At 40.6% G+C, this 26,852-nt stretch overlaps 1 protein-coding gene across 1 annotated transcript; it reads left to right on the top strand.

Moving 5' to 3' along the window:
- Window positions 1-17,761: 17,761 nt before the first annotated feature.
- On the top strand, window positions 17,762-25,428 carry LOC146674189 (uncharacterized). Its single transcript, XM_085394835.1, has 3 exons — window positions 17,762-18,128; window positions 18,667-18,744; window positions 22,925-25,428. The coding sequence occupies exon 3, from the start codon at window positions 22,933-22,935 to the stop codon at window positions 24,034-24,036; it is 1,104 nt and encodes a 367-aa protein (XP_085250961.1). The 5' UTR covers window positions 17,762-18,128; window positions 18,667-18,744; window positions 22,925-22,932; the 3' UTR covers window positions 24,037-25,428.
- The last annotated feature ends 1,424 nt before the right edge of the window (window positions 25,429-26,852 follow it).

Raw genomic sequence — 26,852 nt, 5'->3', positions numbered from 1 at the left:
AATTGATTGATCTTTATATATTAGTGCTATTTCCTAAATGTGTAAAATCTCTAACAATGTATTGTTTGGAGTTTAGTCTATCACTGTTGCTATTTTTAGAATTTCTCCTAGAATAACTGTAATCCACATTATTTCCTTAGGGATTAATAAAGTATTCTGATTGTTTCAGGATTCATGACCTCCTATTTTCCAATGACAGGTCTTACTTGTCTCTTTTGCTCGTTTCTCCTCTTCTTTTCTCTTTTTTCCTAAACTGAGGACCTGATGGCTTTGAACTTTTCTTGTCCATCTTCCATTGGTTTTACTTTTGTACTCCAGTATGAATACCCATCCTCCAACTCAAGGATCACCACAACATAACTTAATAGACCTAAACCTTATTTCAAAGATTGACTTAGTCTATAGTTTATTTCTGGGATTTCACACAACCCAGGATTCAAATCATGAATACATAATGGGCTGTTACGACCCCCTCTGCTAGGCGTCAGGGAGGGAGTAACATACACGAGCCCCCCAACACAAAACTGAGTAAAGCAAAAGGTTTTAATTCCAAACTTTAAACAGAAAACCGACAGGGCTGTGCAACAGACCACTGGGCAGACAATTATTACATAAAGAAAGAACAGTCACGAGTAAAAGTTAAAGGGTAACTAAGGCAGGCTGGCCGCACACAAAATAAAAGCTAGGGTTTTAACTAAGGCAAGCCAGCTTCACGCAATCCTACTCACAGCCAGCTAGCAGCTCAAAACTCTAATCAGGCTAGGTTTAAAGCATGCACCAAGGTTCGACAAAGGTCAGCAATATGAATAAGTTCAACAAAGATCGACGAGGGAGGCATGAAGAGCAAACTGCATGTTCAGTCTTAAGCAGCCGCCACTGAGTGAAGGACCTCCAGCCTTTTGTAGCCACAGGTGGGTACGATCAGCCACTGATTGTCTCTTGGAGCATCATGGGATCCCGGGGCAGCCAATCGTCCGTGTGGTCTGGCACACTTCATTCTGCATAAGAGAGGGTTGGCACGGGTCTCCCAGTAACCAATCACACACGAGTCCTGGAACACATTGATTTACCTAGAGGAAGGCGGGGCCACCTGAGACCGGAGGCCGTAACATGGGCTTGGATTTACGACATTATGATCGAAATGTGCCCTATTTGGAAGCAGCAGGGCCCCCTCCTCTGTCGACAGGTTGTGTGAGACTTTAAATGATCAAACTGTAAAATTTTAAATTGCTATTAATCCCTTTACCACTAGTCCTAAAGTATATATGTATTTTCGTACTCCTATCATATTTATTGTTTGTTTACTTGCAGTCGCCTCTCTATATACTGTACTGTATATCGCGGAGATGACAATAAAGTTTAATTTGACTTCAGCATAGCAGCAAGCAGGCACACCAAGGGCTCTCACGCTCACTTTATAGAATTTCGAAAAAACATTGGTGCAAATTATAAGTCTGTATCACAATGTCTGGTGTTTTCATGTTTGTTGGTTTGATTTTATTTTGTTTTATTTTGCGAGTTGGTTATTAGATACTGCTCCAGCCAGCCAGAGAATCCCCCCGCCCCGCCCTCTCTTCTCTGTGCCGCAAGCAGCAAGTGCACCTCGCAAACGGAGGGCACCCTTACTCCCCGCGAATGGGCGGCAGAAAATTATGGAAAACCACACCAGTTGGTTATAATCAAATACAGCTGGACTGAAATGAAGGTGTAGAACCATCTCAAGGATGATCAGAAGAAATGGACAGCACCTATATATACCAGATAGCAAGGAAACATTGAAACAATGTTTAGTCAATATCAGGCAATGTCATTGAATCAACGTTGAGGTGTGACGTTAACCTAACGTCACTCTTGAACCCTTTTTTAATATTGAAACAACGTCAGGTTTTGATATTGAATCAGTGTTGAAACCTGACATTGATTCAACATTATATTTTCTAATACTGTTGACATTGAAACAATGTCAGATTCTGACTGTTGACATTGAAACACTGTTGAGCTATGGTGTTGATTTTCCACCTCTTTCGCACAGTTGCCTTTTATTAAAACAACAGTTAAATCATGACTGGAAATCTACCTTTCTTCATAGGTATTTTAACCAATACTAAACTACTGCATGTTTCCATCAATACTTAAACCACCTAAACACATAATTGTACTTATTCCTCAAATTGGACACCCTAAATGTCAATATTAATATCCTAAAATAAGAAAGCATTGCATGTGATGTAACAGAGAAAAAAAACTAGACATGTTTCGTTTGCTAAATACTTTATTAAAAGACAGTTTCCGATTTACATTTCTATGTTTCACATAAGTTTGTAATTTTTACTCTGGGATGGGGATGCATGATGTGCGTCCTGCGCCACCCATACAATCTGGGGCATATCGGAGCCATTTCTGCACTGCTTGTGCAAAGACAAACTCGGACATAGAGTTTGCCCCTAACTGCTGCGTCAGGCCATTAAGGACAAAAATACACACACACACACACACACACACACACACACACACACACACACACACACACACACACACACACACACACACACAAACAAACAAAAAAAGTGAATTAGAGCACATGAATAAGCTCTTGTTAACTCTTCAGCGGGGAGAAAGTATGTAAACTCCTAGGCTGATAAACATGAAAGTCACCAGGCGTAAATCTTCAGACTGCCGCATTTGAAAACAAAATAAACATGGGGTCCTCGGGCTGTACAAACTGTACAACCCGAGGACTAAACAAGCTGAAGACCAAAGACTCCATCTCCAGATTAACCGGACATGAAAGTCTTGTTATTAAGAAAGACAACGTAATATAGCAAAACCTGGACATAGGAAATATGAAACACACCCAGCAGATCAATTGATCCCTTTATTCACTTTAGGCTCATAAAACTACAACAAAAGGTAAAACTTACCAAATATGCATCTGCACAGCGCTGTATCTTTAAATGCCCTTTTTTGCTTGGTAAGGTCCTTGGTTTTTTACCCTGCCCAGTTGAGTACCGAAGCCAGCTCGTTTGTAATGGCATAAGCCATTACACGGCGGACTCGCACCTTCAGTGTGGTCCCTCCAATCAAGGCAAAGCGTCTCACCTATAGACATATTTTAAGAGATGGAATTAGCTTGTCTTATGTCTTAAATGTGTATGCAAGTGCTTGTGTGTATAATCAACATGCCGTCGTTATGTATTTAAATCACATCTGACAGCTATTACACTTTATAGTTACAAAGTGTACATAACCTTTATATACTTACCTTTGCCTTATTTGCCTCTTGTGATTGAAGAGCTGTCTCTGCATTGTTTAGCTCCTCAATGTTGTGCAAGGGCAAATCCAGAGGCAGTACCCCAGCATCTACTGATTCATTGCAGCAGGGATGGCGGATGGCACTGACCTCCTTATGGAGTTTGTTAATTGCTCTGGTCAGGTCTGACAGCATAGTTAAAATCTTTTGTGAGGTCGCATCTGTTTCAAAGAACAATTCTAGAAAGATTAATGGCTTAAGCAGTGAGAGGCGAAAAACTAATATATCCATAAGTGATGGTGTAACATTCTGCATTCAAGTATAAGTTGTTCTAACTGCTAAAAGTGTTTGCTAGTTTTTGCCTGTCACATATATTTGATATTTGTATATGTAGCTTGCCATCACCAGTGTGTGAATTTGTGTGAATGGGTGGATGACTGAATGTGTAAAGCGCTTTGGGGTCCTTAGGGACTAGTTAAAGCGCTGTACAAATATAGGCCATTTACAATTTATACCATGTAAAATCTGAAAATCCAAGATTTTCGAACTTGCCTTGTAATAGTGGCCTCACAGAGTCTCTGGAATCTACAGAAAAAAAATCACAAGATGATATTCAGGAGTATAAATTGGTGTTTTGAAGACAAGAGTACAATGACATTGTGATTCAGCTTTAAAACAATTTTAAAAGCATACCATCTATCCGGTCGTTAAGTGATAACGTGATGAATCCTACTTCCGGGCCTAAAGTAGTCTGCGTTTAATATGGCTTTTGTGTTGTTAACATGTTTAATGTTATGTATTTTCTTCTATTTAATCTCAAAAAGCTCCTAAAACAGTCAGTGATCACTGTTGACTTCCCTTGGCTTTTATTACCGCTAATCATTTATTTAAGCTCAGTTTTTAAATCCTTAGGATGTAACTACAGCCCAGCCCATGCAGCAGTATATGAATGACTAACCTCGTATTGTGGATGGATTATCTCAGTTGTTCTCCTGGCTGAAGTTTGGTCTCTTTACAGCATCCTGCCATGCGATTACATTTGTTCCTGACCACCGAGAACACTCACGTTAACTTTTATCGAGTGGAAAAAGGTTAGCTTGTTTATATTATGATAACATAGCTGTGTCTCTAGCGGTCACGTAGCACATCATTATATACCAGCTAGCCAAACTTCAGTAACCCTACAAACGTCACTGCTGTTTAGTTTTCTGTCTTCATTTATGTTGGAAATGATAACAGAGCTGTACGTTTTAATTTGTTTCCAAAACCCCGCAGTCAGGACATGCTATATTGTATTTAGATAGAAGCTAGCGAGCTAACTTCCTGCTAACTTCTAACTCCGTGAAATGTCATAAATTCCGTTTTCATGGATGCCTGGATGTTAAACGCAATTGTTACACCTGGTAGAGCAGAACACTGATGTAACCCATATTTGAGTATGGCTTAACTAGAATATACCAGAATAAGAAAAGAATCATTAATCTAAGCAGCACACTTCATTTGTAATGAATAAATCATAGGTGCAGCAGTTAAGGAGTAAACTGTTCTGGTTTAGACACGTGTTACTCTAGGCCAATGAGCTGCTGAAACGTGGTACAGGCTCCGCCTGCCGCCCCTGCCTAGGAGGACACAGATTTTTCTCTTCTCTCTCTCTCTCTCGCTCGCGAACCTTCCATGAGCAAGCTAGTGAGGAAACGAGACACGGCGATTTACTGAGACGAGTCGAGAAAGGTCGGGAGTTAGAGACGACGCCATTTCATCGGTCGTGCGCCATCTCGCGCTGCTCCGTCTTTCTAATTCTGAGATCGGTCAGGTTTTTTTAGTTTGGTTTTAGGGTTTTTTGTTTCTTTGGTTTGTATCTTCCTGGTGCATTCCAACGGATCCTGAAATTGATGGCGAGCCAACCCTGTTGAAGGATCAAATGACTTTGTTCTGTCCTGCACATCAGAGTGTGGTAGGCCAGATGCAACAAAACAGAAACACACCACGCCATTTTGTACTCGTAGTCCCCCTTCTTCACACACATCCCCCTGGACTCATGGGCGGGTGGTTTTAAGGACACGTTTTACGGACTCTGTACATTCCATGAATGTGGACAAAAGTGAGTGTGAGCGGTCGGAAATAGCCCTCCAGCTGATTAACTGTTGCTATTTGTAAACGAAGTCTGTGAAAATGCAAATAAGTGTTAACATTTATATGCTGATGATTGAAATTGTGGTTCATTGTTGGATGTGAACTGTACTTCTAGAAAGGGTGCACCCAGGTAAGATTTCTTTCCCATCGAGTGATTACTGTGATTTTGCCAAAAGGTATTATTAAGAGAGTACTGGTACCGAAAGGGAATAATTTCATTTGTAAATGTTTTGTATGTTTGTCATAATGTCCTGTTGTTTCTAATTGAGAAGAAAAATACAATTCCGGTTATTTTTCAAAACTCGCGGTTGTCTGAGTCTCATTCAGTTCGCCTCTCCTGTACGTAGCCGAACCCACTGGGCCAAATCTTTGAGCTCTTTGGTGTCAAATTTGGGTGACATACTCTTTTTTTTGATCTGGGAGTATTCGAAACACGCACATCAGTGTTACACTGAGCATTTTATTAAAGATGAAAGACTTTAGACAGTTTTTCAACTCTCAGTAATGCCATAGTGATCGTTTGCTATATGGACCTGCAGCGGAGTTTAGGCCCAGACACGACTAGTGACGTCAGACTTAACGACCGGATAGGGAAGGCCTCGACATCAGACTCTGCATGCTGGAGAGATCGCAAAGCTGTGTCGGTTTGTGTGTTCTGCCGGAGTGACGAAAGGTGCCGGAAGCTGGGCAGGGCATTATGATGTGGGCTGGGGGGAAGACTGCGGAGTGGTGACCCAGATAGCAAGGAAACATTGAAACTATGTTGAGTCAATATCAGGCGATGTCATTGAATCAACGTTGAAGTGTGACGTTGACCTAACGTCACTCTTGCACCCTTTTTTAACGTTGAAACAACGTCAGGTTTTGATGTTGAATCAATGTTGAAACCTGACATTGATTCAACGTTATGTTTTCTAATACTGTTGATATTGAAACAATGTCAGATTCTGATATTGAAACACTGTTGAGCTATGGTGTTGATTTTCCACCTCTTTCGCACAGTTGCCTTTTATTAAAACAACAGTTAAATCATGATTGGAAATCTACCTTTCTTCATAGGTATTTTAACCAATACTAAACTACAGTATGTTTCCATCAATACTTAAACCACCTAAACACACATTGTACTTATTCCTCAAATTGGACACCCTTTATAAAAAACAAACAAATGTCTCACAATGTATCATGTCAATATTAATATCCTAAAATAAGAAAGCATTGCATGTGATGTAACAGAAAAAAAATAAACAAAAAAAGGTCAATAGGCATGTTTCGTTTGCTAAATACTTTATTAAAAGACAGTTTCCGATTTACATTTATATGTTTCACAGAAGTTTGTAATTTTTTACTCTGGGATGGGGATGCATGATGTGCGTCCTGCACCACCCAAACGATCTGGGGCGTATCGGAGCCATTTCTGCACTGCTTGTGCAAAGACAAACTTGGACATAGAGTTTGCCCCTAACTGCTGCGTCAGACAATCTAGGACAAAAATACACACACACTAGTGATGTTCGATTCGTGAACGAATCGTTCAATACTCGAGAATCACTTTACTGACTCGTGAATCATGATTCACAAGCCCAACTGACTCACTGACTCATCCCTGTTGCTGTTAGCAAACTAATTCCATTAGTAGAAATATATCTAGTCTTTCTAATTCTGAGATCGGTCAGGGGTTTTTTTTGTTTGGTTTTGGTTTTTTTTGTTTCTTTGGTTTGTATCTTCTTGGTGCATTCCAACGGATCCTGAAATTGATGGCGAGCCAACCCCGTTGAAGGATCAAATGACTTTGTTCTGTCCTGCACATCAGAGTGTGGTAGGCCAGATGCAACAAAACAGAAACACACCACGCCATTTTGTACTCGTAGTCCCCCTTCTTCACACACATCCCCCTGGACTCACGGGCGGGTGGTTTTAAGGACACGTTTTACGGACTCTGTACATTCCATGAATGTGGACAAAAGTGAGTGTGAGCGGTCGGAAATAGCCCTCCAGTAAACGAAGTCTGTGAAAATGCAAATAAGTGTTAACATTTATATGCTGATGATTGAAATTGTGGTTCATTGTTGGATGTGAACTGTACTTCTAGAAAGGGTGCACCCAGGTAAGATTTCTTTCCCATCGAGTGATTACTGTGATTTTGCCAAAAGGTATTATTAAGAGAGTACTGGTACCGAAAGGGAATAATTTCATTTGTAAATGTTTTGTATGTTTGTCATAATGTCCTGTTGTTTCTAATTGAGAAGAAAAATACAATTCCGGTTATTTTTCAAAACTCGCGGTTGTCTGAGTCTCATTCAGTTCGCCTCTCCTGTACATAGCCGAACCTACTGGGCCAAATCTTTGAGCTCTTTGGTGTCAAATTTGGGTGACATACTCTTTTTTTTGATCTGGGAGTATTCGAAACACGCACATCAGTGTTACAAGTTGGCGAGCCAGCCAGGAGTTATTGTGAAATCCTCCACCATCTCCTCATTGAACGACTGGCGACCTGTAGCCCTGACCCCCATCGTAAGCAAATGCTTTGAGAAGCTGGTCAGGGACTTCATCTGCTCTGCACTACCCGACTCACTGGACCCTCTACAGTTTGCATACCGCCACAACAGGTCCACTGATGATGCCATAGCCCTGACACTACACACTGCCCTGTCACACCTGGAGAAGAGAGACACGTATGTGAGAATGCTGTTTGTAGATTACAGCTCAGCATTCAATACCATCGTTCCCTCGAAGCTGGACAGGAAACTGCAGGATCTAGGACTGAGCAGCTCCCTCTGCAGCTGGATCCTTAGCTTCCTGTCTGACAGACGCCAGGTGGTCAGACTGGGCAGCATCACCTCATCCCCCATCACACTGAACACTGGTGCTCCACAGGGGTGTGTACTGAGCCCTCTCCTGTACTCACTCTACACCTACGACTGCACAGCCACTAACAGCTCCAACATCATTGTGAAGTTTGCGGACGACACTACAGTGGTGGGTCTTATCACCAACGGTGATGAGATGGCTTACAGGGAGGAGGTCAGCGCCCTGACCCACTGGTGTCAAGACAACCATCTCACCCTCAACGTCGCAAAGACAAAGGAGTTGATAGTGGACTTCCGGAGGTGCAGAGAAGTACACACCCCCATCACCATCAACGGCGCTGCTGTGGAGAGAGTGAGTGGCTTCCGGTTCCTTGGAGTACATCTGGCTGAGGATCTTACGTGGTCAGTACACACAAACAAAACAGTGAAGAAGGCGCAGCAGCGCCTCTTCTTTCTCAGGAGACTGAAAAGATTCGGCATGAGCCCCCGCATCCTCAGGACCTTCTATCACTGTGCCATTGAGAGCATCCTCACTGGATGCATCACCACCTGGTATGGCAACAGCACCGCCTACAACTGCAAAGCTCTCCAGCGAGTAGTGCAGTGCTCTGAACGGATAATTGGAGGTGAGCTTCCCTCCCTCCAAGACATCTACAGGAAGCGCTGCCTGAGGAAAGCGGGGAGGATCATCAAGGACTCCAGTCACCCCAGCCATAAACTGTTCAGACTGCTTCCATCAGGAAGGAGGTTCTGCAGCATCCGGTCCCGTACCAGCAGACTGAGAGACAGCTTATTCCATCAGGCCATCAGACTGCTGAACACGTCATAGACACCTCAGCTTCACTACTGGAACTTCAACATTATGCACTCCACACTGTATATAAATGCCACTTGTTTTGCACATATTCAACTCTGTATATTTTATATATTTTATTATTATTATTATTATTATTTTTATTTTATTTTTTTATTTTATTTTTTTTTTTTTTACTATTTAATTTGTAAAAATGTGTATACAGACACACACACACACACACACACACGTAGGAAAATATTTAGTATACACATCCAGAAATGCATACACTATTATATATTGTACATATATTTATTAGTTTCAGGTTGGCCATTCTTGTATTTTGCCCGTTTGTGTTGTTGTGTTTGCACATCTCTGTTGCTTGTGGGGCTCGCACACAAGAATTTCACTCGCATGTGCTGTGCCAGTGTGCCTGCACATGTGATGTGACAATAAAAGTGATTTGATTTGATTTGAAACTGCATGAAACTCATCTTATTAAGTATTACAACGATAAGAAACAATCAAAACCTAGTTTGACAAAATGGACGTAGTACTTAAAGAGGCAATTAAAATCCCAAACGCAGTAATCATAAAAGGGCTAACTAACAGCGACCTCGATGAAGAAGTAGCTATTTACCTGGGGAAACACGGTTCAGTTAACCGCCACATCCGTATAGATGATCCGCAATAAATAATAAACAAAAAAGGTCAATAGGTATGTTTCGTTTGCTAAATACTTTATTAAAAGACAGTTTCCGATTTACATTTATATGTTTCACAGAAGTTTGTAATTTTTTACTCTGGGATGGGGATGCATGATGTGCGTCCTGCACCACCCAAACGATCTGGGGCGTATCGGAGCCATTTCTGCACTGCTTGTGCAAAGACAAACTTGGACATAGAGTTTGCCCCCTAACTGCTGCGTCAGACAATCTAGGACAAAAATACACACACACTAGTGATGTTCGATTCGTGAACGAATCGTTCAATACTCGAGAATCACTTTACTGACTCGTGAATCATGATTCACAAGCCCAACTGACTCACTGACTCATCCCTGTTGCTGTTAGCAAACTAATTCCATTAGTAGAAATATATCTAGCTTATAATTAAAATTGCGGGGAGGGGAAACAACAGCCAGTTTCTTAACAAAAGCATTTCTGCTCTGAACTGGAAGAAAAAACCCTGAGTAGAAGTTCACATCAAGAAAATAACTCCTCGGTTCAGAGTAGCATCGCTCTGCTAACATGCTAACAACACATTTGAGCTACTCACCCCCTCCCTTCCTGTGTTGAATCGTAAGCCTAAGCAAATCACTCAGAACTCAGTAACCCCCTCCCTCCTGTGCTGAATCGTAAGCTTAAGCGAATCACTCAGGACTCGCTCACCCCCTCCCTCCTGTCCTGAATCATAGAACGAGCGAACGAATCACTCACTCACCCCCTCCCTCCTGGCTCGCAGCTTCTTCTTCTTCTTGGTTGGCAACCAATGTTAAGGCGCATTACCGCCCCCTGGCTCATAGCTCAGTCGACATTTAGATGAGAAAATATATATTTAACACATTTAAGGAAAATACTAATAAAATAAAAATAAACAAAAATAAATGTTTATTAAGCAATTTTGATAGGAAATTGCTTAATTTTAGAAATGTTTTTGCTCTTTTTTTGCTCTATAAAATAGTTGGGGTTTTTTTGTGGGTTTTTTTAGAATCATTCATCTTAGCAGTGGGATTTACATGAAAAGAGAAACAAATTAAGTTTGGGTGAAAATGTAAATTTTTTTGCACTCTCTGGTCAACTGACTCAGTGAATCAAATGACTCAAAACAGGCGATTCACTTTGGTGAGTGACTCATTAAAACTCGATTCAGTAAAAAGAATCAAATTTACCATCACTACTACACACAATATTCGAAGCACATAGTGCACTGTGGGAATTTACGACTGTGCGTGAATCCCCCCTGATATTGGTATGATCCGAGCTCAGGCACTAAGCGACTGAGCGAGGGGGCGGGGCAGCTGCTGCCTGTGAGTGCACTGTTGGAGAAACGGAGCCAGCCATACTAAGGAGAGCTTAAGTTTGAGCAGGTACCAAAGCAAATCATTCTTACTGTACAAATAATGTAAATATGACGGTGTATCACGAAAGATTGATATCAAACTGATCACTTGACCAATATTACGTTACTTGCTCTTCAAGTGAATCAACAAATGGCGAAATGAAAAGCCGAACAACAACAATGCTGTTTCTTTAGAGAGTCTTAGCTTACATGTGTGTTTATTTCATATTTTCAGTTCTTACCCTCCCCGACTAAATCGGTTTCAGTTATGTACTGAAATATAAGAATGGACATTAGAGGCTTCTTTCAAAGAAAAAACTCAGGTAAATGTTATTTTATATATTATGCTTTGTATGTTGTTCAGTATATTTCTATGCAAAACAAGAGGGATTTCAGTACGCAGCAGGATATTCACATTTGTAACCAGATATTTACACTTTAGGGGGAAAACATAAAACATTTTTACTGTACAACATCAATTTAGAGTAAACTTTTGTTTTAGATAAATATTGAAACATCTTTTGAATGAGTTAAATGTCAGAATAAAGAGAGACAGAGCTGTCTATTTATCATCACTTTCATCAAATGTAGGAGTACATGTACACTAAGTTTATTGTTAATTAATAAGAAAACTCCAGACGATTCCATTCTGAGCTGAAGAAGCTTCTGACAGGTTAGTAGAGTCCATGTGAGTAAATTAGTGGCACAGCTGTGGATGCATATAAGGCAAAACACAGAGCCTGTTTCTGTGACATGGGAACATCAAGAGATGCCAACCAAAACACCAGGAAAAGAACTGTGGAGCTCCATAAGTGTGGCTCAATTTTGAATACAATTTGGTGCCATTTACAATTAAGAAATACAGACAGTTTCTCTCTTTACTCTTAAAGTTAACAAATATGTTTTTTATATTTATCAATCTAAAAAAAATAAACATTTAGTCTGATTTGATGTTACAATTAAAAAAAGTGTTTTTATCTGAAGAGTAAATATCTGGTTTCAACTGTATATTTGATGATTGTCAGCACAAAGAGGGAGAGAGAGGAACAGAGAGGGAGAGAGAGGACAGAACAGAGATGAATATGAGCAGGTGAGACACACCTGTTGTTCAAATGGTTGTTTACCAAAAGTATCACCGTATCATAGGTCCTCATGTACAGTGGGGCAAAAAAGTATTTAGTCAGCCACCGATTGTGCAAGTTCCCCCACTTAAAATGATGACAGAGGTCAGTAATTTGCACCAGAGGTACACTTCAACTGTGAGAGACAGAATGTGAAAAAAAATCCATGAATCCACATGGTAGGATTTGTAAAGAATTTATTCGTAAATCAGGGTGGAAAATAAGTATTTGGTCAATAACAAAAATACAACTCAATACTTTGTAACATAACCTTTGTTGGCAATAACAGAGGTCAAACGTTTACTATAGGTCTTTACCAGGTTTGCACACACAGTAGCTGGTATTTTGGCCCATTCCTCCATGCAGATCTTCTCGAGAGCAGTGATGTTTTGGGGCTGTCGCCGAGCAACACGGACTTTCAACTCCCGCCACAGATTTTCTATGGGGTTGAGGTCTGGAGACTGGCTAGGCCACTCCAGGACTTTCAAATGCTTCTTACGGAGCCACTCCTTTGTTGCCCGGGCGGTGTGTTTTGGATCATTGTCATGTTGGAAGACCCAGCCTCGTTTCATCTTCAAAGTTCTCACTGATGGAAGGAGGTTTTGGCTCAAAATCTCACAATACATGGCCCCATTCATTCTGTCCTTAACACGGATCAGTCGTCCTGTCCCCTTGGCAGAAAAACAGCCCCATAGCATGATGTTTCCACCCCCATGCTTCACAGTAGGTATGGTGTTCTTGGGATGCAACTCAGTATTCTTCTTCCTCCAAACACGACGAGTTGAGTTTATACCAAAAAGTTCTACTTTGGTTTCATCTGACCACATGACATTCTCCCAATCCTCTGCTGTATCATCCATGTGCTCTCTGGCAAACTTCAGACGGGCCTGGACATGCACTGGCTTCAGCAGCGGAACACGTCTGGCACTGCGGGATTTGATTCCCTGCCGTTGTAGTGTGTTACTGATGGTGACCTTTGTTACTTTGGTCCCAGCTCTCTGCAGGTCATTCACCAGGTCCCCCCGTGTGGTTCTGGGATCTTTGCTCACCGTTCTCATGATCATTTTGACCCCACGGGATGAGATCTTGCGTGGAGCCCCAGATCGAGGGAGATTATCAGTGGTCTTGTATGTCTTCCATTTTCTGATGATTGCTCCCACAGTTGATTTTTTCACACCAAGCTGCTTGCCTATTGTAGATTCACTCTTCCCAGTCTGGTGCAGGTCTACAATACTTTTCCTGGTGTCCTTCGAAAGCTCTTTGGTCTTGGCCATGGCGGAGTTTGGAGTCTGACTGTTTGAGGCTGTGGACAGGTGTCTTTTATACAGATGATGAGTTCAAACAGGTGCCATTCATACAGGTAACGAGTGGGGGACAGAAAAGCTTCTTACAGAAGACGTTACAGGTCTGTGAGAGCCAGAGATTTTCCTTGTTTGAGGTGACCAAATACTTATTTTCCACCCTAATTTACGAATAAATTCTTTACAAATCCTACCATGTGAATTCATGGATTTTTTTTTCACATTCTGTCTCTCACAGTTGAAGTGTACCTCTGGTGCAAATTACTGACCTCTGTCATCATTTTAGGTGGGGGAACTTGCACAATCGGTGGCTGACTAAATACTTTTTTGCCCCACTGTATCTTGTACCTAGTGTTTCTTTTTAGGTTTGTTATTTTTCAAATTCTACATTTATTACATTATGCAGCTTGTTTGCACAACAAGGCTAAATAATTATATAAACTTTTCTTAGTCTAAATAGTGTACTTTGGTAGAATTAAAAAACAAGTGTAGTGCAGGTCTATGATGATTTTAGTGCTACTATCATCTAGTTCTGATTCTGGTTCTGTCTTGGTTAAGTCCTCAGTAGTCCTGATTTTGAACTGTTGTAATCCTGTCTTAATTCCGGATCAGTTCTGGGTCTGGTTGAATTGGGGTTTAGTCCTCGTGTCTTGATACAGCCCTGACCTTGTTCTGCTTTGCTGCTTAATTAAAAAACTAGTTTAAGGTGTCCTGCATATGTGATATATATTTTTCCCTATATCAAGTCATTCTTTTTTGAACAAAACTCAAAACAGAGCCTATTAATCTTTCAGTCATTTCTGCCCCCCCCCCCCCCCCCCCCCCCCCAAACAAAAAAAAATAAATCCCACATGCATACTACCCTTTTGGGCTAAGCCCCGGGTGTTTCAAATATCTGGCTCCGCCTCTGCTGTAGCTCTGCTCTAAAAGAACGTACGTACCTGGACCCGCCTACTATCCTCGGAAACGTAAAATGATTGGCTAGAATCTAAAGTGTATCACAGCTCAGGAAAAAATAAAGCACCGAAATGTGCGCTGCTTTTCGGTCTGGTTACTACCGTTTATGACAGAACCGGTGCCATCATGGCACCGGATACCGGTACCCATCCCTAGTTGGCAGTCAGGTATCTAACTATGAAACAAATTACACTCCAAAAGACCCCGGGCTCAGCAGTGTGGGGAAGAGGAGGAGGAAGAGCCAGCAGCAGCTGACAGATGGAGAGAACAGCCAGACTGTTCCTTGTTTGTGAAGGACTGCTAGAAAGTCGAAGGAGTTTGCAAAGAAAAGCGTCTGGACTTCTTTAAGTTACTTGAAGACGTTTCACCTCTCATCCGAGAAGCTTCTTCAGTTCTAAGGTCAAATGGTGGAGAGTCCCAGATATAAACCTAGTGGGAGTAACCCCCCACAGAGGGACAAAAGGACCCCCTGATGATCCTCTAATCGCCTGAGACAAGGTGTGAAACTGGGTGTGGGACCCAATCCGCCAGAGTTTCGGGTGAGTTCATTGTGAAACCTGGCCCCACCTTATCATGCGAATTCCTGAGATCAGATGGCCCAGGATGTGAGTGGGCGTTAAGGCGTCTGGGAAGGGATCTCAAAACTGGATTATAGATGGCCGAGAGTTGGTGTCGTAAACCCCTGCCTCTGTTCAAAGATGGTCGCTCACAGTGGACATAGATGGCTTCTTTCACTCCTCTTTCAAACCATCTGTCCTCTCTGTCCAAAATGTGAACATTGGCATCCTCGAAAGAGTGTCCTTTATCCTTAAGATGCAGATGGACTGCTGAGTCTTGTCCTGTGGAGGTGGCTCTTCTATGTTGTGCCATGCGCTTGTGAAGTGGCTGTTTGGTCTCTCCAATGTAGAGGTCAGTAAATTAGGCAGTAAATTTTAATGCCTACTTCTATGTTTTTCAGTTAGTGAGCATTTACAATGTAAATAGTCATGAAAATGAAGAGTGTGTGTCTGTGTGTATGTGTGTGCATGTGTGCGTACAACACACACAAACCACGAACAACCTTATAGCTGATATAGTTTATATACAAGAAATACTCCCCACAGTGCTCCATTAAGTGTAAAATAAGTATCTGGACCCTCCATCTTTCATGTGTGGATATGCGCTGGTGTTCTTCAAGACTGGCAACCAAAGATTCTCCCCTTCAAAATAATTAAACATGTCATTTAACGTTTATCTTGGCTTTACATTTCAGCAAAAACATTTGACAGTAACACATTCCCTTATTCACAGGTTTTTGTTTAGGAACAAAAGCATATTTACAGTTTTCCCTTTAAATCTGCACCGTTTTTTGCTCACATCCTCTCCTGCTTTTGAAAAGATTCTCTCTTTAGGTACAGAAGAAGCAACAATTCCTAGGTATCTCACTGCAAGTCTGCTTAGGGATGGGAAGGCTTGTTCATGCTCTTGCCACCAAACCAATGGATCTTTATTTCAGGGAATTAGGTTTTCCTCTGAGTACCGGCGTATTTTAATTAGTACATCACTGAAAGCTGACAGGTGATGTTGGCTTGACACAACCTGCATGTCAAAATCTGTCCTTTTGTTGCAGCAGGACCTTCGGGTGGAGGACTCGGGATAGACCCTGAAGTAGAAGGCCCTGAGACAGAACCAACAGTAGGTGTTGAGCTTACAGTTAAGAGTGGGAGCATGAGAGTGACACAAGTGGAATAATTTTGGAGACTTAAACATGTTTTTCAGATTAAACTTCCTGTGTTACTTCTTCATCAACTGTTTCCTTAATCAGGGATAATTTTCCCACATTTAAGCACAATGCATTCTTCCCTAAAAGCTAGGCTGTGGTCACGGCTTTATTTTGCACACAGATCCACTCCAACATGTAAAAGACAGAGTTCCAGCAGGTATCTACTGACTGAATTAGCTTGTGTTCTGAAATTTTCAACTGCTGAATATCCTTGAGCTTCTTTGTGCTGTGGTGAAAAAAGGACACGACTGCATTTTTCCAGCACCTGCACCACTTCTGGGACAGCTTTGACACTGTCTTTTACAACTAAATTCAGTGTGTGTGCAAAACATGTATGATGCCTCCATCCAGCTTTATGAACTGCAGCAGCTATATTTGCACCATTGTCTGTGACAACTGCAATCACCTTCTCGGTTATGCCCCATTCTTCTGTGATTTGCTTATGTGCTGAGCTGATATCATCTGATGGTAAATGGTAATGGTAAATGGCCTGCATTTGTATAGCGCTTTTCTAGTCCATAGGACCCCAAAGCGCTTTACACTACATTCAGTCATTCACCCATTCACACACTGGCGATAGCAAGCTACATTATAGCCACAGCTGCCCTGGGGCGCACTGACAGAGGCAAGGCTGCCAGACACTGGCGCCACCGGGCCCTCTGACCACCACCATAGGCAACGGGTGAAGTGTCTTGCCCAAGGACACAATGACCAAGACTGTCCAAGCCGGGGCTCGAACCCGCAACCTTCTGATTACAAGACAAACTCCCAACTCTTGAGCCACAATCGCCTAAGCAGAAAGGAACTGATAGTTTACATATACTTGCTGTTTTATATAGAATGCTGTGTGAATGAAATTGTCAGTATAATACATAATTATAAAAATAATAACAAAGCTGATAAAATTGGCAGATAAAATTGCAAAACATACTGTTAAAGGAGATCAGATACATTTAAATATCAGTATTGGCAAAGCAGAAATGGAGAGCATGATAATTCACAGAAAATGAGGAAAAGATGGTAGCGGTGAGAGGAGGAGAGGACAAGGGGGTGGTTTTATTCTATTCAAAGGAAAACAGGACACATAAGAAGTACAGAGAGCACCAGGAGAGAGGAGATTCATTTTTGGACACACTGGGTTAAACTGTAAACTATTCATTACAGGGATACATCAAGGGGGGAAATGTAGTCGCTGTGGAATAAATGACAAACATAGAACATGTTCTGTTGCACTCTGAAATAGATCAGGAAGAAAGAAGTTATATAATTTAAAACCAGGGGGAAAACAAGATTAAGCAAGATATAAAGGATTTTTGAAAAGGAAATCCAGATGTGAAAGTTTTTGGGGGCTTTATTAGCCTGTTTCTAAAACAGGCTGATTTGTATGGAAGGATACGAGGATGTATATATGCGGTAGTATTCATCTATTTATTTTTATTTTTTTTATTAGTGTTATTATTTGGTATGAGCGAATCATGAACAAACTCCAAACCAGTTGGTGGCGGTATTGCACCACATCCTTGTTTGCCAACGTTTGTTGCCAACCGCCGACAAACCACAAAGACGAAGAAGACGTAGTGCGCGTGCCCGCCCAGAGCACAAAGTAGGCCTTCAGAAGAAAGAGTGTAACCACAGTCATCATACTTGTTATCAAGGAGTTTGAAGTTTTTTTCAAGCCGACTGAGGCAAATATTGTGTGGGCTGTACTGAGCTTCCTTACTGCTGCCCCTCTGGTCTCCGGCAGATCACGTTTCTGTTTCTCATGCGTAATTGGAAACATATACGCTCTCGTAGCTCGGACAGCTTGGTCTCTTTGCAAGGTAGCCATTAACATGGGAGGAGAGTGAGCCAGCTGTCTTTACTAGTCCTAGTCCAACTACAAAGCCGGCCTTCTCCGCTGGGGTATCTTTAGTTCGGGTTATTCTGAGAGGGGGTCGAGGGTGAGTACATTATAATCATATTAGTTGCCTCACTCGATAACTGTCTACAGGGTTTCTCTCTCTTAGCTAATTTTGTTTTCGGCTGTACGTTCCGTTCAGCCCCTGTCATTTTGTCTGCTTGGAGCTTCCAGCAGGACCTTGTTTTTTTTTTAATCGTTTGTGTTCAGCTATTTGTTTTCCTTCAAATGAAGATGTTGTACTGAGTATTATGATTTGATGAGGTGGATAGAATACAACAGACTCAACATTTAATAACAGAATCACCAACCAGTAATGTGTCTTTTAAGATGACGCTGTTCTAGCGGCAGGCTGTTGTAGCAGCTCCCTGTCTTCGTAAGCTCAGTGAGTGCATGTTGTTTGTTGTATATTTCCTGCTATGACAACTTAGTTTTCCTCTGGGATTAATAAGGTTTTTCTGATTCTGATGTTGGTGCTGAACCTATGAGGCACAATAATGCTACACAATACAATGGTCTGCAGTAGTGCCCTACAATAATTTTAACTGGATTAAAAAATAAAAATCTTTTTGCTGTCGCAGGTGACTGGCAGGAGGCGAAGAGTCTGCTGGAGCAGCATCTCAGCACCTGTAGTCAGAAACATTGGTTCTTCATCAAAGGTGACAAAGAAAAATCACCAACATTATTCTACAGACATTAATCTGTAATTATTTTGATTATTATTAATAATAATAACATCTAATTCTGTACACACTGACATTTTGCCTGTCTTTCCCAAATGAGAGACAGATCACTGCTGAAGAAAAATTTCGTAAAGCAACTAGAATATCTTAATGACTAGGGATGGGTATTGATAAGATTTTCACGATTCCGATTCCATTTTCGATTCTGTTTAACGATTCGATTCTTTATCGATTCTCTTATCGATTCTTTTTAAAAAAGGAGAACACTAAGGTCGATTAGCTTAGAACTTTGTTTTATATCTTCTCTTTGAACAAGATAGAAATTTAGGAGTAACACGGCCTTACAAACCCAACAGTGAGATAAGAGATCCACAGCCTACGGCTTTTCAATGGGCACAGGGTCCCCAGGAAAAAAAATTGTAAATGTAAAATAATAAAATAAATATTCTTCTGTAGCAATAACAAAGGGTAACATAAATTATTCTGTAGCAATTACACAAGAATATCCAGTAATGTCCCTGCCTACAATTAAACACATTCACATACCGAAAATTGGGGGCATCTGCTGTGGCAAATGGGTTCAAGCCTTTTACCACAAACTTAGTCACAGCTCGGTGACATTCGTCTATCCTGGCCTGAAAGGAGACGCTACCGGTAGACTGCAGCGAGAACTGCCAGCATCTGATCCAGACTCTGTCTCTCTCATCATGGTCACCTAAATGCACAGTAATGGCAGGTTTTGTAATAAGGCAGATCGCGCTAACATAATATGCACTGTTAGTTGATTATTTACCTGCCGTATTAACGGGAGAGGACGTGCAAACTTTACCGCTGCTGGGTTGAGATTCACGAGTCTGGAGCGGAATTAAAACCACGACATTCATTTAAGACAGGGGTGCCCAATCCCGGTCCTCGAGAGCTACCGTCCTGCAGCTTTTAGATGCATCCTTGTTCCCACACACCCGAATCAAATGAATGGCTTGTTATCAGGCCTTTGCCAAACACGATGGCATGCTGAAGAGGTAATCAAACCATGTGATTCAGCTGTGTTGGAGTAGGGATGCATCTAAAATCTGCAGGATAGTAGCTCTCGAGGACCGGGATTGGGCAGCCCTGATTTAAGGTCATCGCGTGTTTTGTGAGCAAATGCTTTTACATATTCGTAGTGTTTCCTCCTCAAGTCAAGTCAAGTTGGCTTTATTGTCACTTCAACCATATACAGTTTAACAGTACACAGTGAGGCGAAACAACGTTCCTCCAGGAACCAAGGTGCTACATGCAACATAAATTTACAACATAAATTAACAGAAAACACTAAACTAGCTAACTATTTCTAAATGAAATATCTACTTTGCAAGTATTGCAAGTTGCCCTGTTGTCATCCGTTCTCGTAAAGTATAACCAAACTTTTGAGCGTTTGAGCCGCTTAGGCGCGGTGATTCCTGCCAGGTAAATGACGCTCCGCAACATGGTGACGTCATTCGGGGCGACTGGAATCAATAATGGAATCGTTTGCAAAAATGGCAAACAATTCCAAGGAATTGAAACAGTGGTAACCAGTTCTCAACAAGAACTGGGTTTTGATACCCATCGCTATTAATGACTTGTTTGTAATTGTTCATTTGTCTGTGAAATACTTGTAAAACATTGTTTATATTTAAAAATGTATATTTATGGTATGTACTCATCAGTTTTCAGAATGAGTCATTCCACAGAAACAGCTCAATTCAATGAGGTCATTATTCAGTTAGTTTACCAGGTTAGGTTCTCAACCTGCTTTCATTAAAAGGAAACCCGACTATTATGACAAGTTACTCAAAATATGTTACAAATTATCTCCACTACACAAAAAACATACTTGAGAATAACTACAATTTTTTTTTTTTTTGTTATTCATTAAATCTTTGTTGTTTAAAACTATTTTGAAGCCGTTGGAGCGGCCATGTTTTTTGGGACGATGACATGTATTGGTTGTCCGCAGTATAAGTGCTTTCGTTCAGCTAACCTGTTTTGTTTTTTAAAGTGTATCAACTGTATTAATTAACTTGCCTATTAGTGACCTGGTTATGACTTGGTAGACCAGCACTATCCAGTCTTTATGTCTGATGTCATTAGCCATGTCTGGGCCCAAACTCTGGTGCAGGTCCCAAAGTCAAATGACCACTGCAGCCTTACTGAGAGCTGAAAAACTGTCTAAATTCTTTCACCATCAATAAAAAGATGAGTGTGGCTGTTCTACCAGGTGTAACAATTAAGTTTAACATCCATGAACACGGAATTTATGACATTTAACTAAGTTAGAAGTTACCAAGGAGTTAACTCGCTTGCTTCCATCTAAATATAATAAATGTTCTGACTGAGGGATTTGTGAACCAAATTAACAGCTCTGTTATCACTTCCAACATAAATGACAAAAGGAAAGTAAACATCAGCATCTGGTATACAGACATGGAAAAAATTGTTGGTACCCTTTGGTCAATGAAAGAAAATCTCACAATGGTCACAGAAATAACTTTAATCTGACAAAAGTAATAATAAATAAAAATTCTATAAATCTTAACCAATGAAAGTCAGATATTGCTTTTCAACTATGCTTCAACTGAATTATTTAAAAAATAAATTCATGAAACAGGCCAAGACAAAAATGATGGCACCCACAACTTAATATTTTGCAGCACAACCTTTTGACTCAATCACTGCAATCAAACGATTCCTGTAACTGTCAATGAGACTTCTGCACCTCTCAGCAGGTATTTTGGCCCACTTGAAGGGCGCCGTTTCCAGACTGCATGTTTCAGCTCCTTCCAAAGATGCTCAATAGGATTGAGGTCAGGGCTCATAGAAGTCCACTTCAAAATAGTCCAATGTTTCCTTCTTTGCCATTCTTGGGTGTTTGTGTGTTTTGGGTCATTGTCCTACTGTAAGACAAATGACCTGCGACTGAGACCAAGCCTTCTGACACTGGCCAGCACATTTCTCTCCAGAATCCCTTGATATTCTTGAGATTTCATTGTACCCCGCACAGATTCAAGATACCCTGTGCCAGATGCAGCAAAGCAGCCCCAGAACATAACCGAGCCTCCCCCATGTTTCACAGTTGGGACAGTGTTCTTTTCTTGATATGCTTCATTTTTCTGTCAGTGAACATCGAGCTGATGTGCCTTGACAAAAAGTTCAATTTTTGTCTCATCTGTCCAGAGGACATTCTCCCAGAAGCTTTGTTGCTTGTCAACATGTAGTTTGATATATTCCAGTCTGGCTTTTTTATAATTTGTTTTCAACAATGGAGTCCTCTTTGGTTGTCTCCCATGTAGCCCAATTTGGCTCAAACAATGACAGGTGGTGTGACCTGACACTGATGTTCCTTGAGTATGAATTTTAGCTTGGATCTCTTTAGAAGCCTTTCTTGGCTCTTTTGTTACCATTGAGATTATCCGTCTCTTTGATCTGTCATCAATTTTCCTCCTGCGGCCATGTCCAGGGAGGTTTGCTACGGTACAATGGATCTGCAATTTCTGAATAATAGGTGCAAGTGTAGTCACAGGAACATCTAGCTGCTTGGAGGTTGTCTTATAGGCTTTACCTTTAACATGCCTGTCTATGATTTTCTTTCTAATCTCCTGAGACAACTCTTTCCTTTGCTTCCTCTGGTCCATGGTGAGTGGGATACACACCATGTCATCAATCAACACACTGAGTCCTATATATAGGCCCACTGACTGATTACAAGATTGGACACACCATGGATTAACATGTCCCTTTGGTCACATTATTTTCATTTTTTTCTAAGGGTACCATTATTTTTGTCCAGGCCTGTTTCATGCATTTATTTTTTAAAGTAATTCAGCTGACTTTCACTGGTTAAGATTTATAAAAAAAAAAAACTTTATTATTACTTTTGTCAGATTAAAGTTATTTTTGACCATTGTGAGTTTTTCTTACATTGACCGAAGGGTACCAACAATTTTGTCCACGTCTGTATATAAGTATGTAGATGTATGTAGATGCGTAAATGCATATGTGGATTTTCTTTCTTGGAAGTATGGTCTTAATTTGAAGTAAGGTTCTAAGAATGCAATGTGGCGTCATATGTACACTTTGTAGGTTTGGTCATTCCATAACTGCATGTGACTGTTTTGGTTCTTTGTCATTGTAGGCGAAAGAATGGAAAGCATGTCGAAACCTCGGTCCATTGATGATTGCAACATAACCCAACCAGTTCCTGCAAGTAAAGATGAACCTGTTGTGATCCCTGTGGAGAAGACTTCTACCACTATGAAGCAGGCCAGAAGACGACAGCGCATTGACAGTGGGAACAGAAGCCTTACATGCGATCAGTGTGGAAAGGCTTTTACTCGTAATAGCAGTTTAAAAATACATCAGCTCGTCCACACTGGCATTAAACCATTTAGCTGTGATCAGTGTGGAAGGGCTTTCACTCAGAGTAGCAGCTTAAAAAAACATCAGCTCATCCACACTGGATTTAAACCATTCAGCTGTGATCTGTGTGGAATGTCTTTTTCTGACAATGGCAAATTAAAAAGACATCAACTCGTTCACACTGGCATTAAACCATTCAGTTGCGATCAGTGTGGACAGGCTTTCACTCATAATAGCAAGTTAAAAAAACATCAGCTCATCCACACTGGATTAAAAGCATTCAGCTGTGATCAGTGTGGAATGTCTTTTACTGTAAATGGCAATTTAAAACAACATCAGCTCGCTCACACTGGATTTAAACCATTCAGCTGTGATCAATGTGACAGGGCTTTCACTCAGAGTGGCAGTTTAAAAAAACATCAGCTCATCCACACTGGATTTAAACCATTCAGATGTGATCAATGTGGCAGGGCTTTCACTCAAAGTGGAAGCTTAAAAAGACATCAGCTCATCCACACTGGATTGAAAGCATTTAGTTGTGATCAGTGTGGAAAGACCTTCACTGAGAATGGCAACTTAAAACAACATCGGCTCGCTCACACTGGATTTAAACCATTCAGCTGTGATCAATGTGACAGGGCTTTCACTCAGAGTGGCAGCTTAAAAAAACATCAGCTCATCCACACTGGATTGAAACCATTCATCTGTGATCAGTGTGGAAAATCTTTTACTCTGCATACAACCTTAAAAGAACATCAGGCCATCCACACTGGCATTAAACCATTTGTCTGTTGTCAGTGTGGAAAGGGTTTTGGTCGCATGGATACTTTAAGAAATCATCAACTAATCCACACTGGAGTTAATTCATTTTTAAGCAGTCAGTGCTAAAAGGCTGTTACTTCTATGTACACATTCAAAAAAAATCTGATCGTTCACACTGCAATTATAGTGTGTGTTGAATTATGGTAATTGTGAAATTTGTGGAAAGTCTTTCATTTATAACAAATATTATTGAGTCATCAGAAAATCCACACTATATGTCGTGCTATGACAAAACTGGCAGACCAATGTGACATTGCTCTGACAAAGTTCTTTTGGACGTCCTGGTCAATCATCTTAACCTCCTAAGACCCGAACTCTTCCACGGCATGCATTTTTAATTTCTCTTTGATATTTGGGCATATTGGGGCCCAAGAACATCAAAAGAAAGAATTACCAGATTTTTTTTTTCTTTTTTTACCTTATTTTTGTTTTTAAGAAAAATAAGAGCCACATATGAGGATATTCATTTACAATTTTGATAGAACAGTAGCAGTATAATGTCCTCGTAAGTGGATATCAGGCCCTTGTAAAGCAAAATTTAGTATTTTGGTCTAAATAACCCAAAATGTGATGTCCACATATGTGGATGCCATGTCCTAGGAGGTTAAGTTTAAGATTGCAGACTCCTATAACTGTCATAGTACTGGGTCTTGACCCAGTGTTTTGTGCTTTGGGGCATTGGCGGTTTCTAGCTTCAGTTTTATTGAATATTGTAATATTTAGTGTTTATTTCTATTTCTGTTCTTGTATTTGTTCTTCTGCTTTATGTAATATTTGTAATTTCTAGTCTTTAGGTTCTGTTATCATATCTTCCCTCTGATAGGTTTGTAGCATAAACCTATTTGCTGGAACGTTCAAGACACAAGCAGGTAAAGTTCTTTATGATTCTTGTGCACAAGCGCCATTCCTTCGCCCGACTCCAGTTGCTCTCGTCTGCTCCCTCGTAACACTGCTCTTTTATTGAGGTTACATGAATATGCATAGGCTCATTAACACATGACGTCTTACGTAGGTATATATGTGAACAAAGAGTACTGTCTGTGTGTGTGTGAGTAGGTATGTGTGTGTGTGGGGTCAGAATGTGACCCCATAAACGACTTCCCTAAACCTGCTGGTCTGGAAGTCCAGCAGTCCATCTAAACATAAGGCACTTATACTAAAACAGATATAGATGTGTTTATCCTACCATGAAACAATAAAAGAAGGTACGACCTCTCCCATGCTCCCAGGATGTGGGTGTGAATGCCAGAACACTCTGGAATGCACACAAAGCCTTGTAGACTACTAAGGATCAGACCCCTATCAATATGACATCGACTATAAACTCTTAAGCATATATGAGTAAATATTTCTAAGCATAAATGACAATCAACAATATAAACCTGACACCCTCTTTTTCACATTGTTTTATCAACCTTTTCTCCAAGTTTGTTTTACTTTCAAGTTTTAATTTTATTCGCCACATGCACAGTCATACAAACTACGATATGCAATGAAATGCTTGTGTCTGAACTGCGTTTGGTGTTGCTCTTCTGTCTTCCCAGTTTGCCCTTTTCCCAGCTTAGTTTCTTAGTTTTAGTTTCTGTGTTCAGCAGTTGGGACATACCTATTCTTGTTTCATCATTATTATGTTCCTAATGAAACCTCCAGTTCTTGGGTTGTGTATGTGTGTGGTTTTGTTTATTAGTATTTTTGTATGTTTTGGTGTTTGAGAGTATTTTTTTGCTACAACAATAAATCTGCCTCTTTGCGTTTATTTCCCTGTCTGTGAGTCCTTTCTTCTGTCTGTCACTCAGTACCATCATGACAATACTAACTTGAGAGGACCGTATTCTGACCGTGGTTGTTAAGGCGTCTGGCAAGGGATCTCAAAATTGGATTAGAAATGGCAGACAGTTGGTGTCGTAAACCATCTCTTCTGTTCAAAGATAATTATTCACAGTGGACGTAGGTGGCTTCTTTCACTCCTCTTTCAAACCATCTGTCTTCTCTGTCCAAAATGTGAACATTGGCATCCTCGAGTGACCTTTGTCCTTTAGATGCAGATGGACAGCCTAATCTTGTTCCATTGAGGTGGCTCTTCTATGTTGTGCCATGCATTTATGAAGTGGTTGTTTGGTCTATCCAATGTAGAGGTCTGGGAATTCCTCGCTACACTACTGCATACACTATTGTAGAGCTGGGCGATATGAGATTTTTTCATATCACGATATGTTTTTTTCATTTCAGGCGATAACGATATCTATCACGATATAAGCCAAATAACTATATTTGTAAGATTTAAATGTGCCGTTGCTCACAAGTAAAATGTGAAATTATCAGCAGCTTGTTTTTAAATATTTATTTCCCATAATAAGTTCAACAGGGTAGATGTACTTAAGGAACATGAGACTTTTTCAGATAAATAAAGGCAAATATTGCAAACTACACAAAAGGCAGCCGCTAAAGCGTTTAAGTTTCAAAATAGAACAAATGAAACAGACTAAATTGTCAATTCCACTTAGAAACAAAATATTAATTCTAAAAATAAATCTTAGTTTGTTTTACAGAAGAACAGACAAAACTGACTAACTTTTGTCAATATCAAATAAACTGAGAACTAAAAGGAAATTCTCAATCTCTCCTTGTTGTATAGCTGAGCTTTTCAAACAGTTTTATTAGTTACTTTAATCTGACAAAAGCCGAATGACGAATTAGCGCTTCCAGTCAGAGACTGAGGCTACGTCCACACGTACACGGGTATTTTTGAAAACGGAGATTTTCCGTTTTCGTTTTAAAAAATGATCCCGTCCACACATAAAGGCAGAAATGAAGGAAAACGCTGCTATGAACATGCCAAAGCAGCAGGTGGCGCTAGATTCCTAACCGTGCAGAAATGTTGG

Source organism: Rhamphochromis longiceps, linkage group LG3 (genome assembly GCF_057381845.1).
Source record: "Rhamphochromis longiceps isolate RC_006_pf linkage group LG3, R_longiceps_female_GT1.1, whole genome shotgun sequence".
NCBI lineage: Eukaryota > Metazoa > Chordata > Actinopteri > Cichliformes > Cichlidae > Rhamphochromis > Rhamphochromis longiceps.
This window is presented reverse-complemented; position numbering and strand designations above follow the sequence as displayed.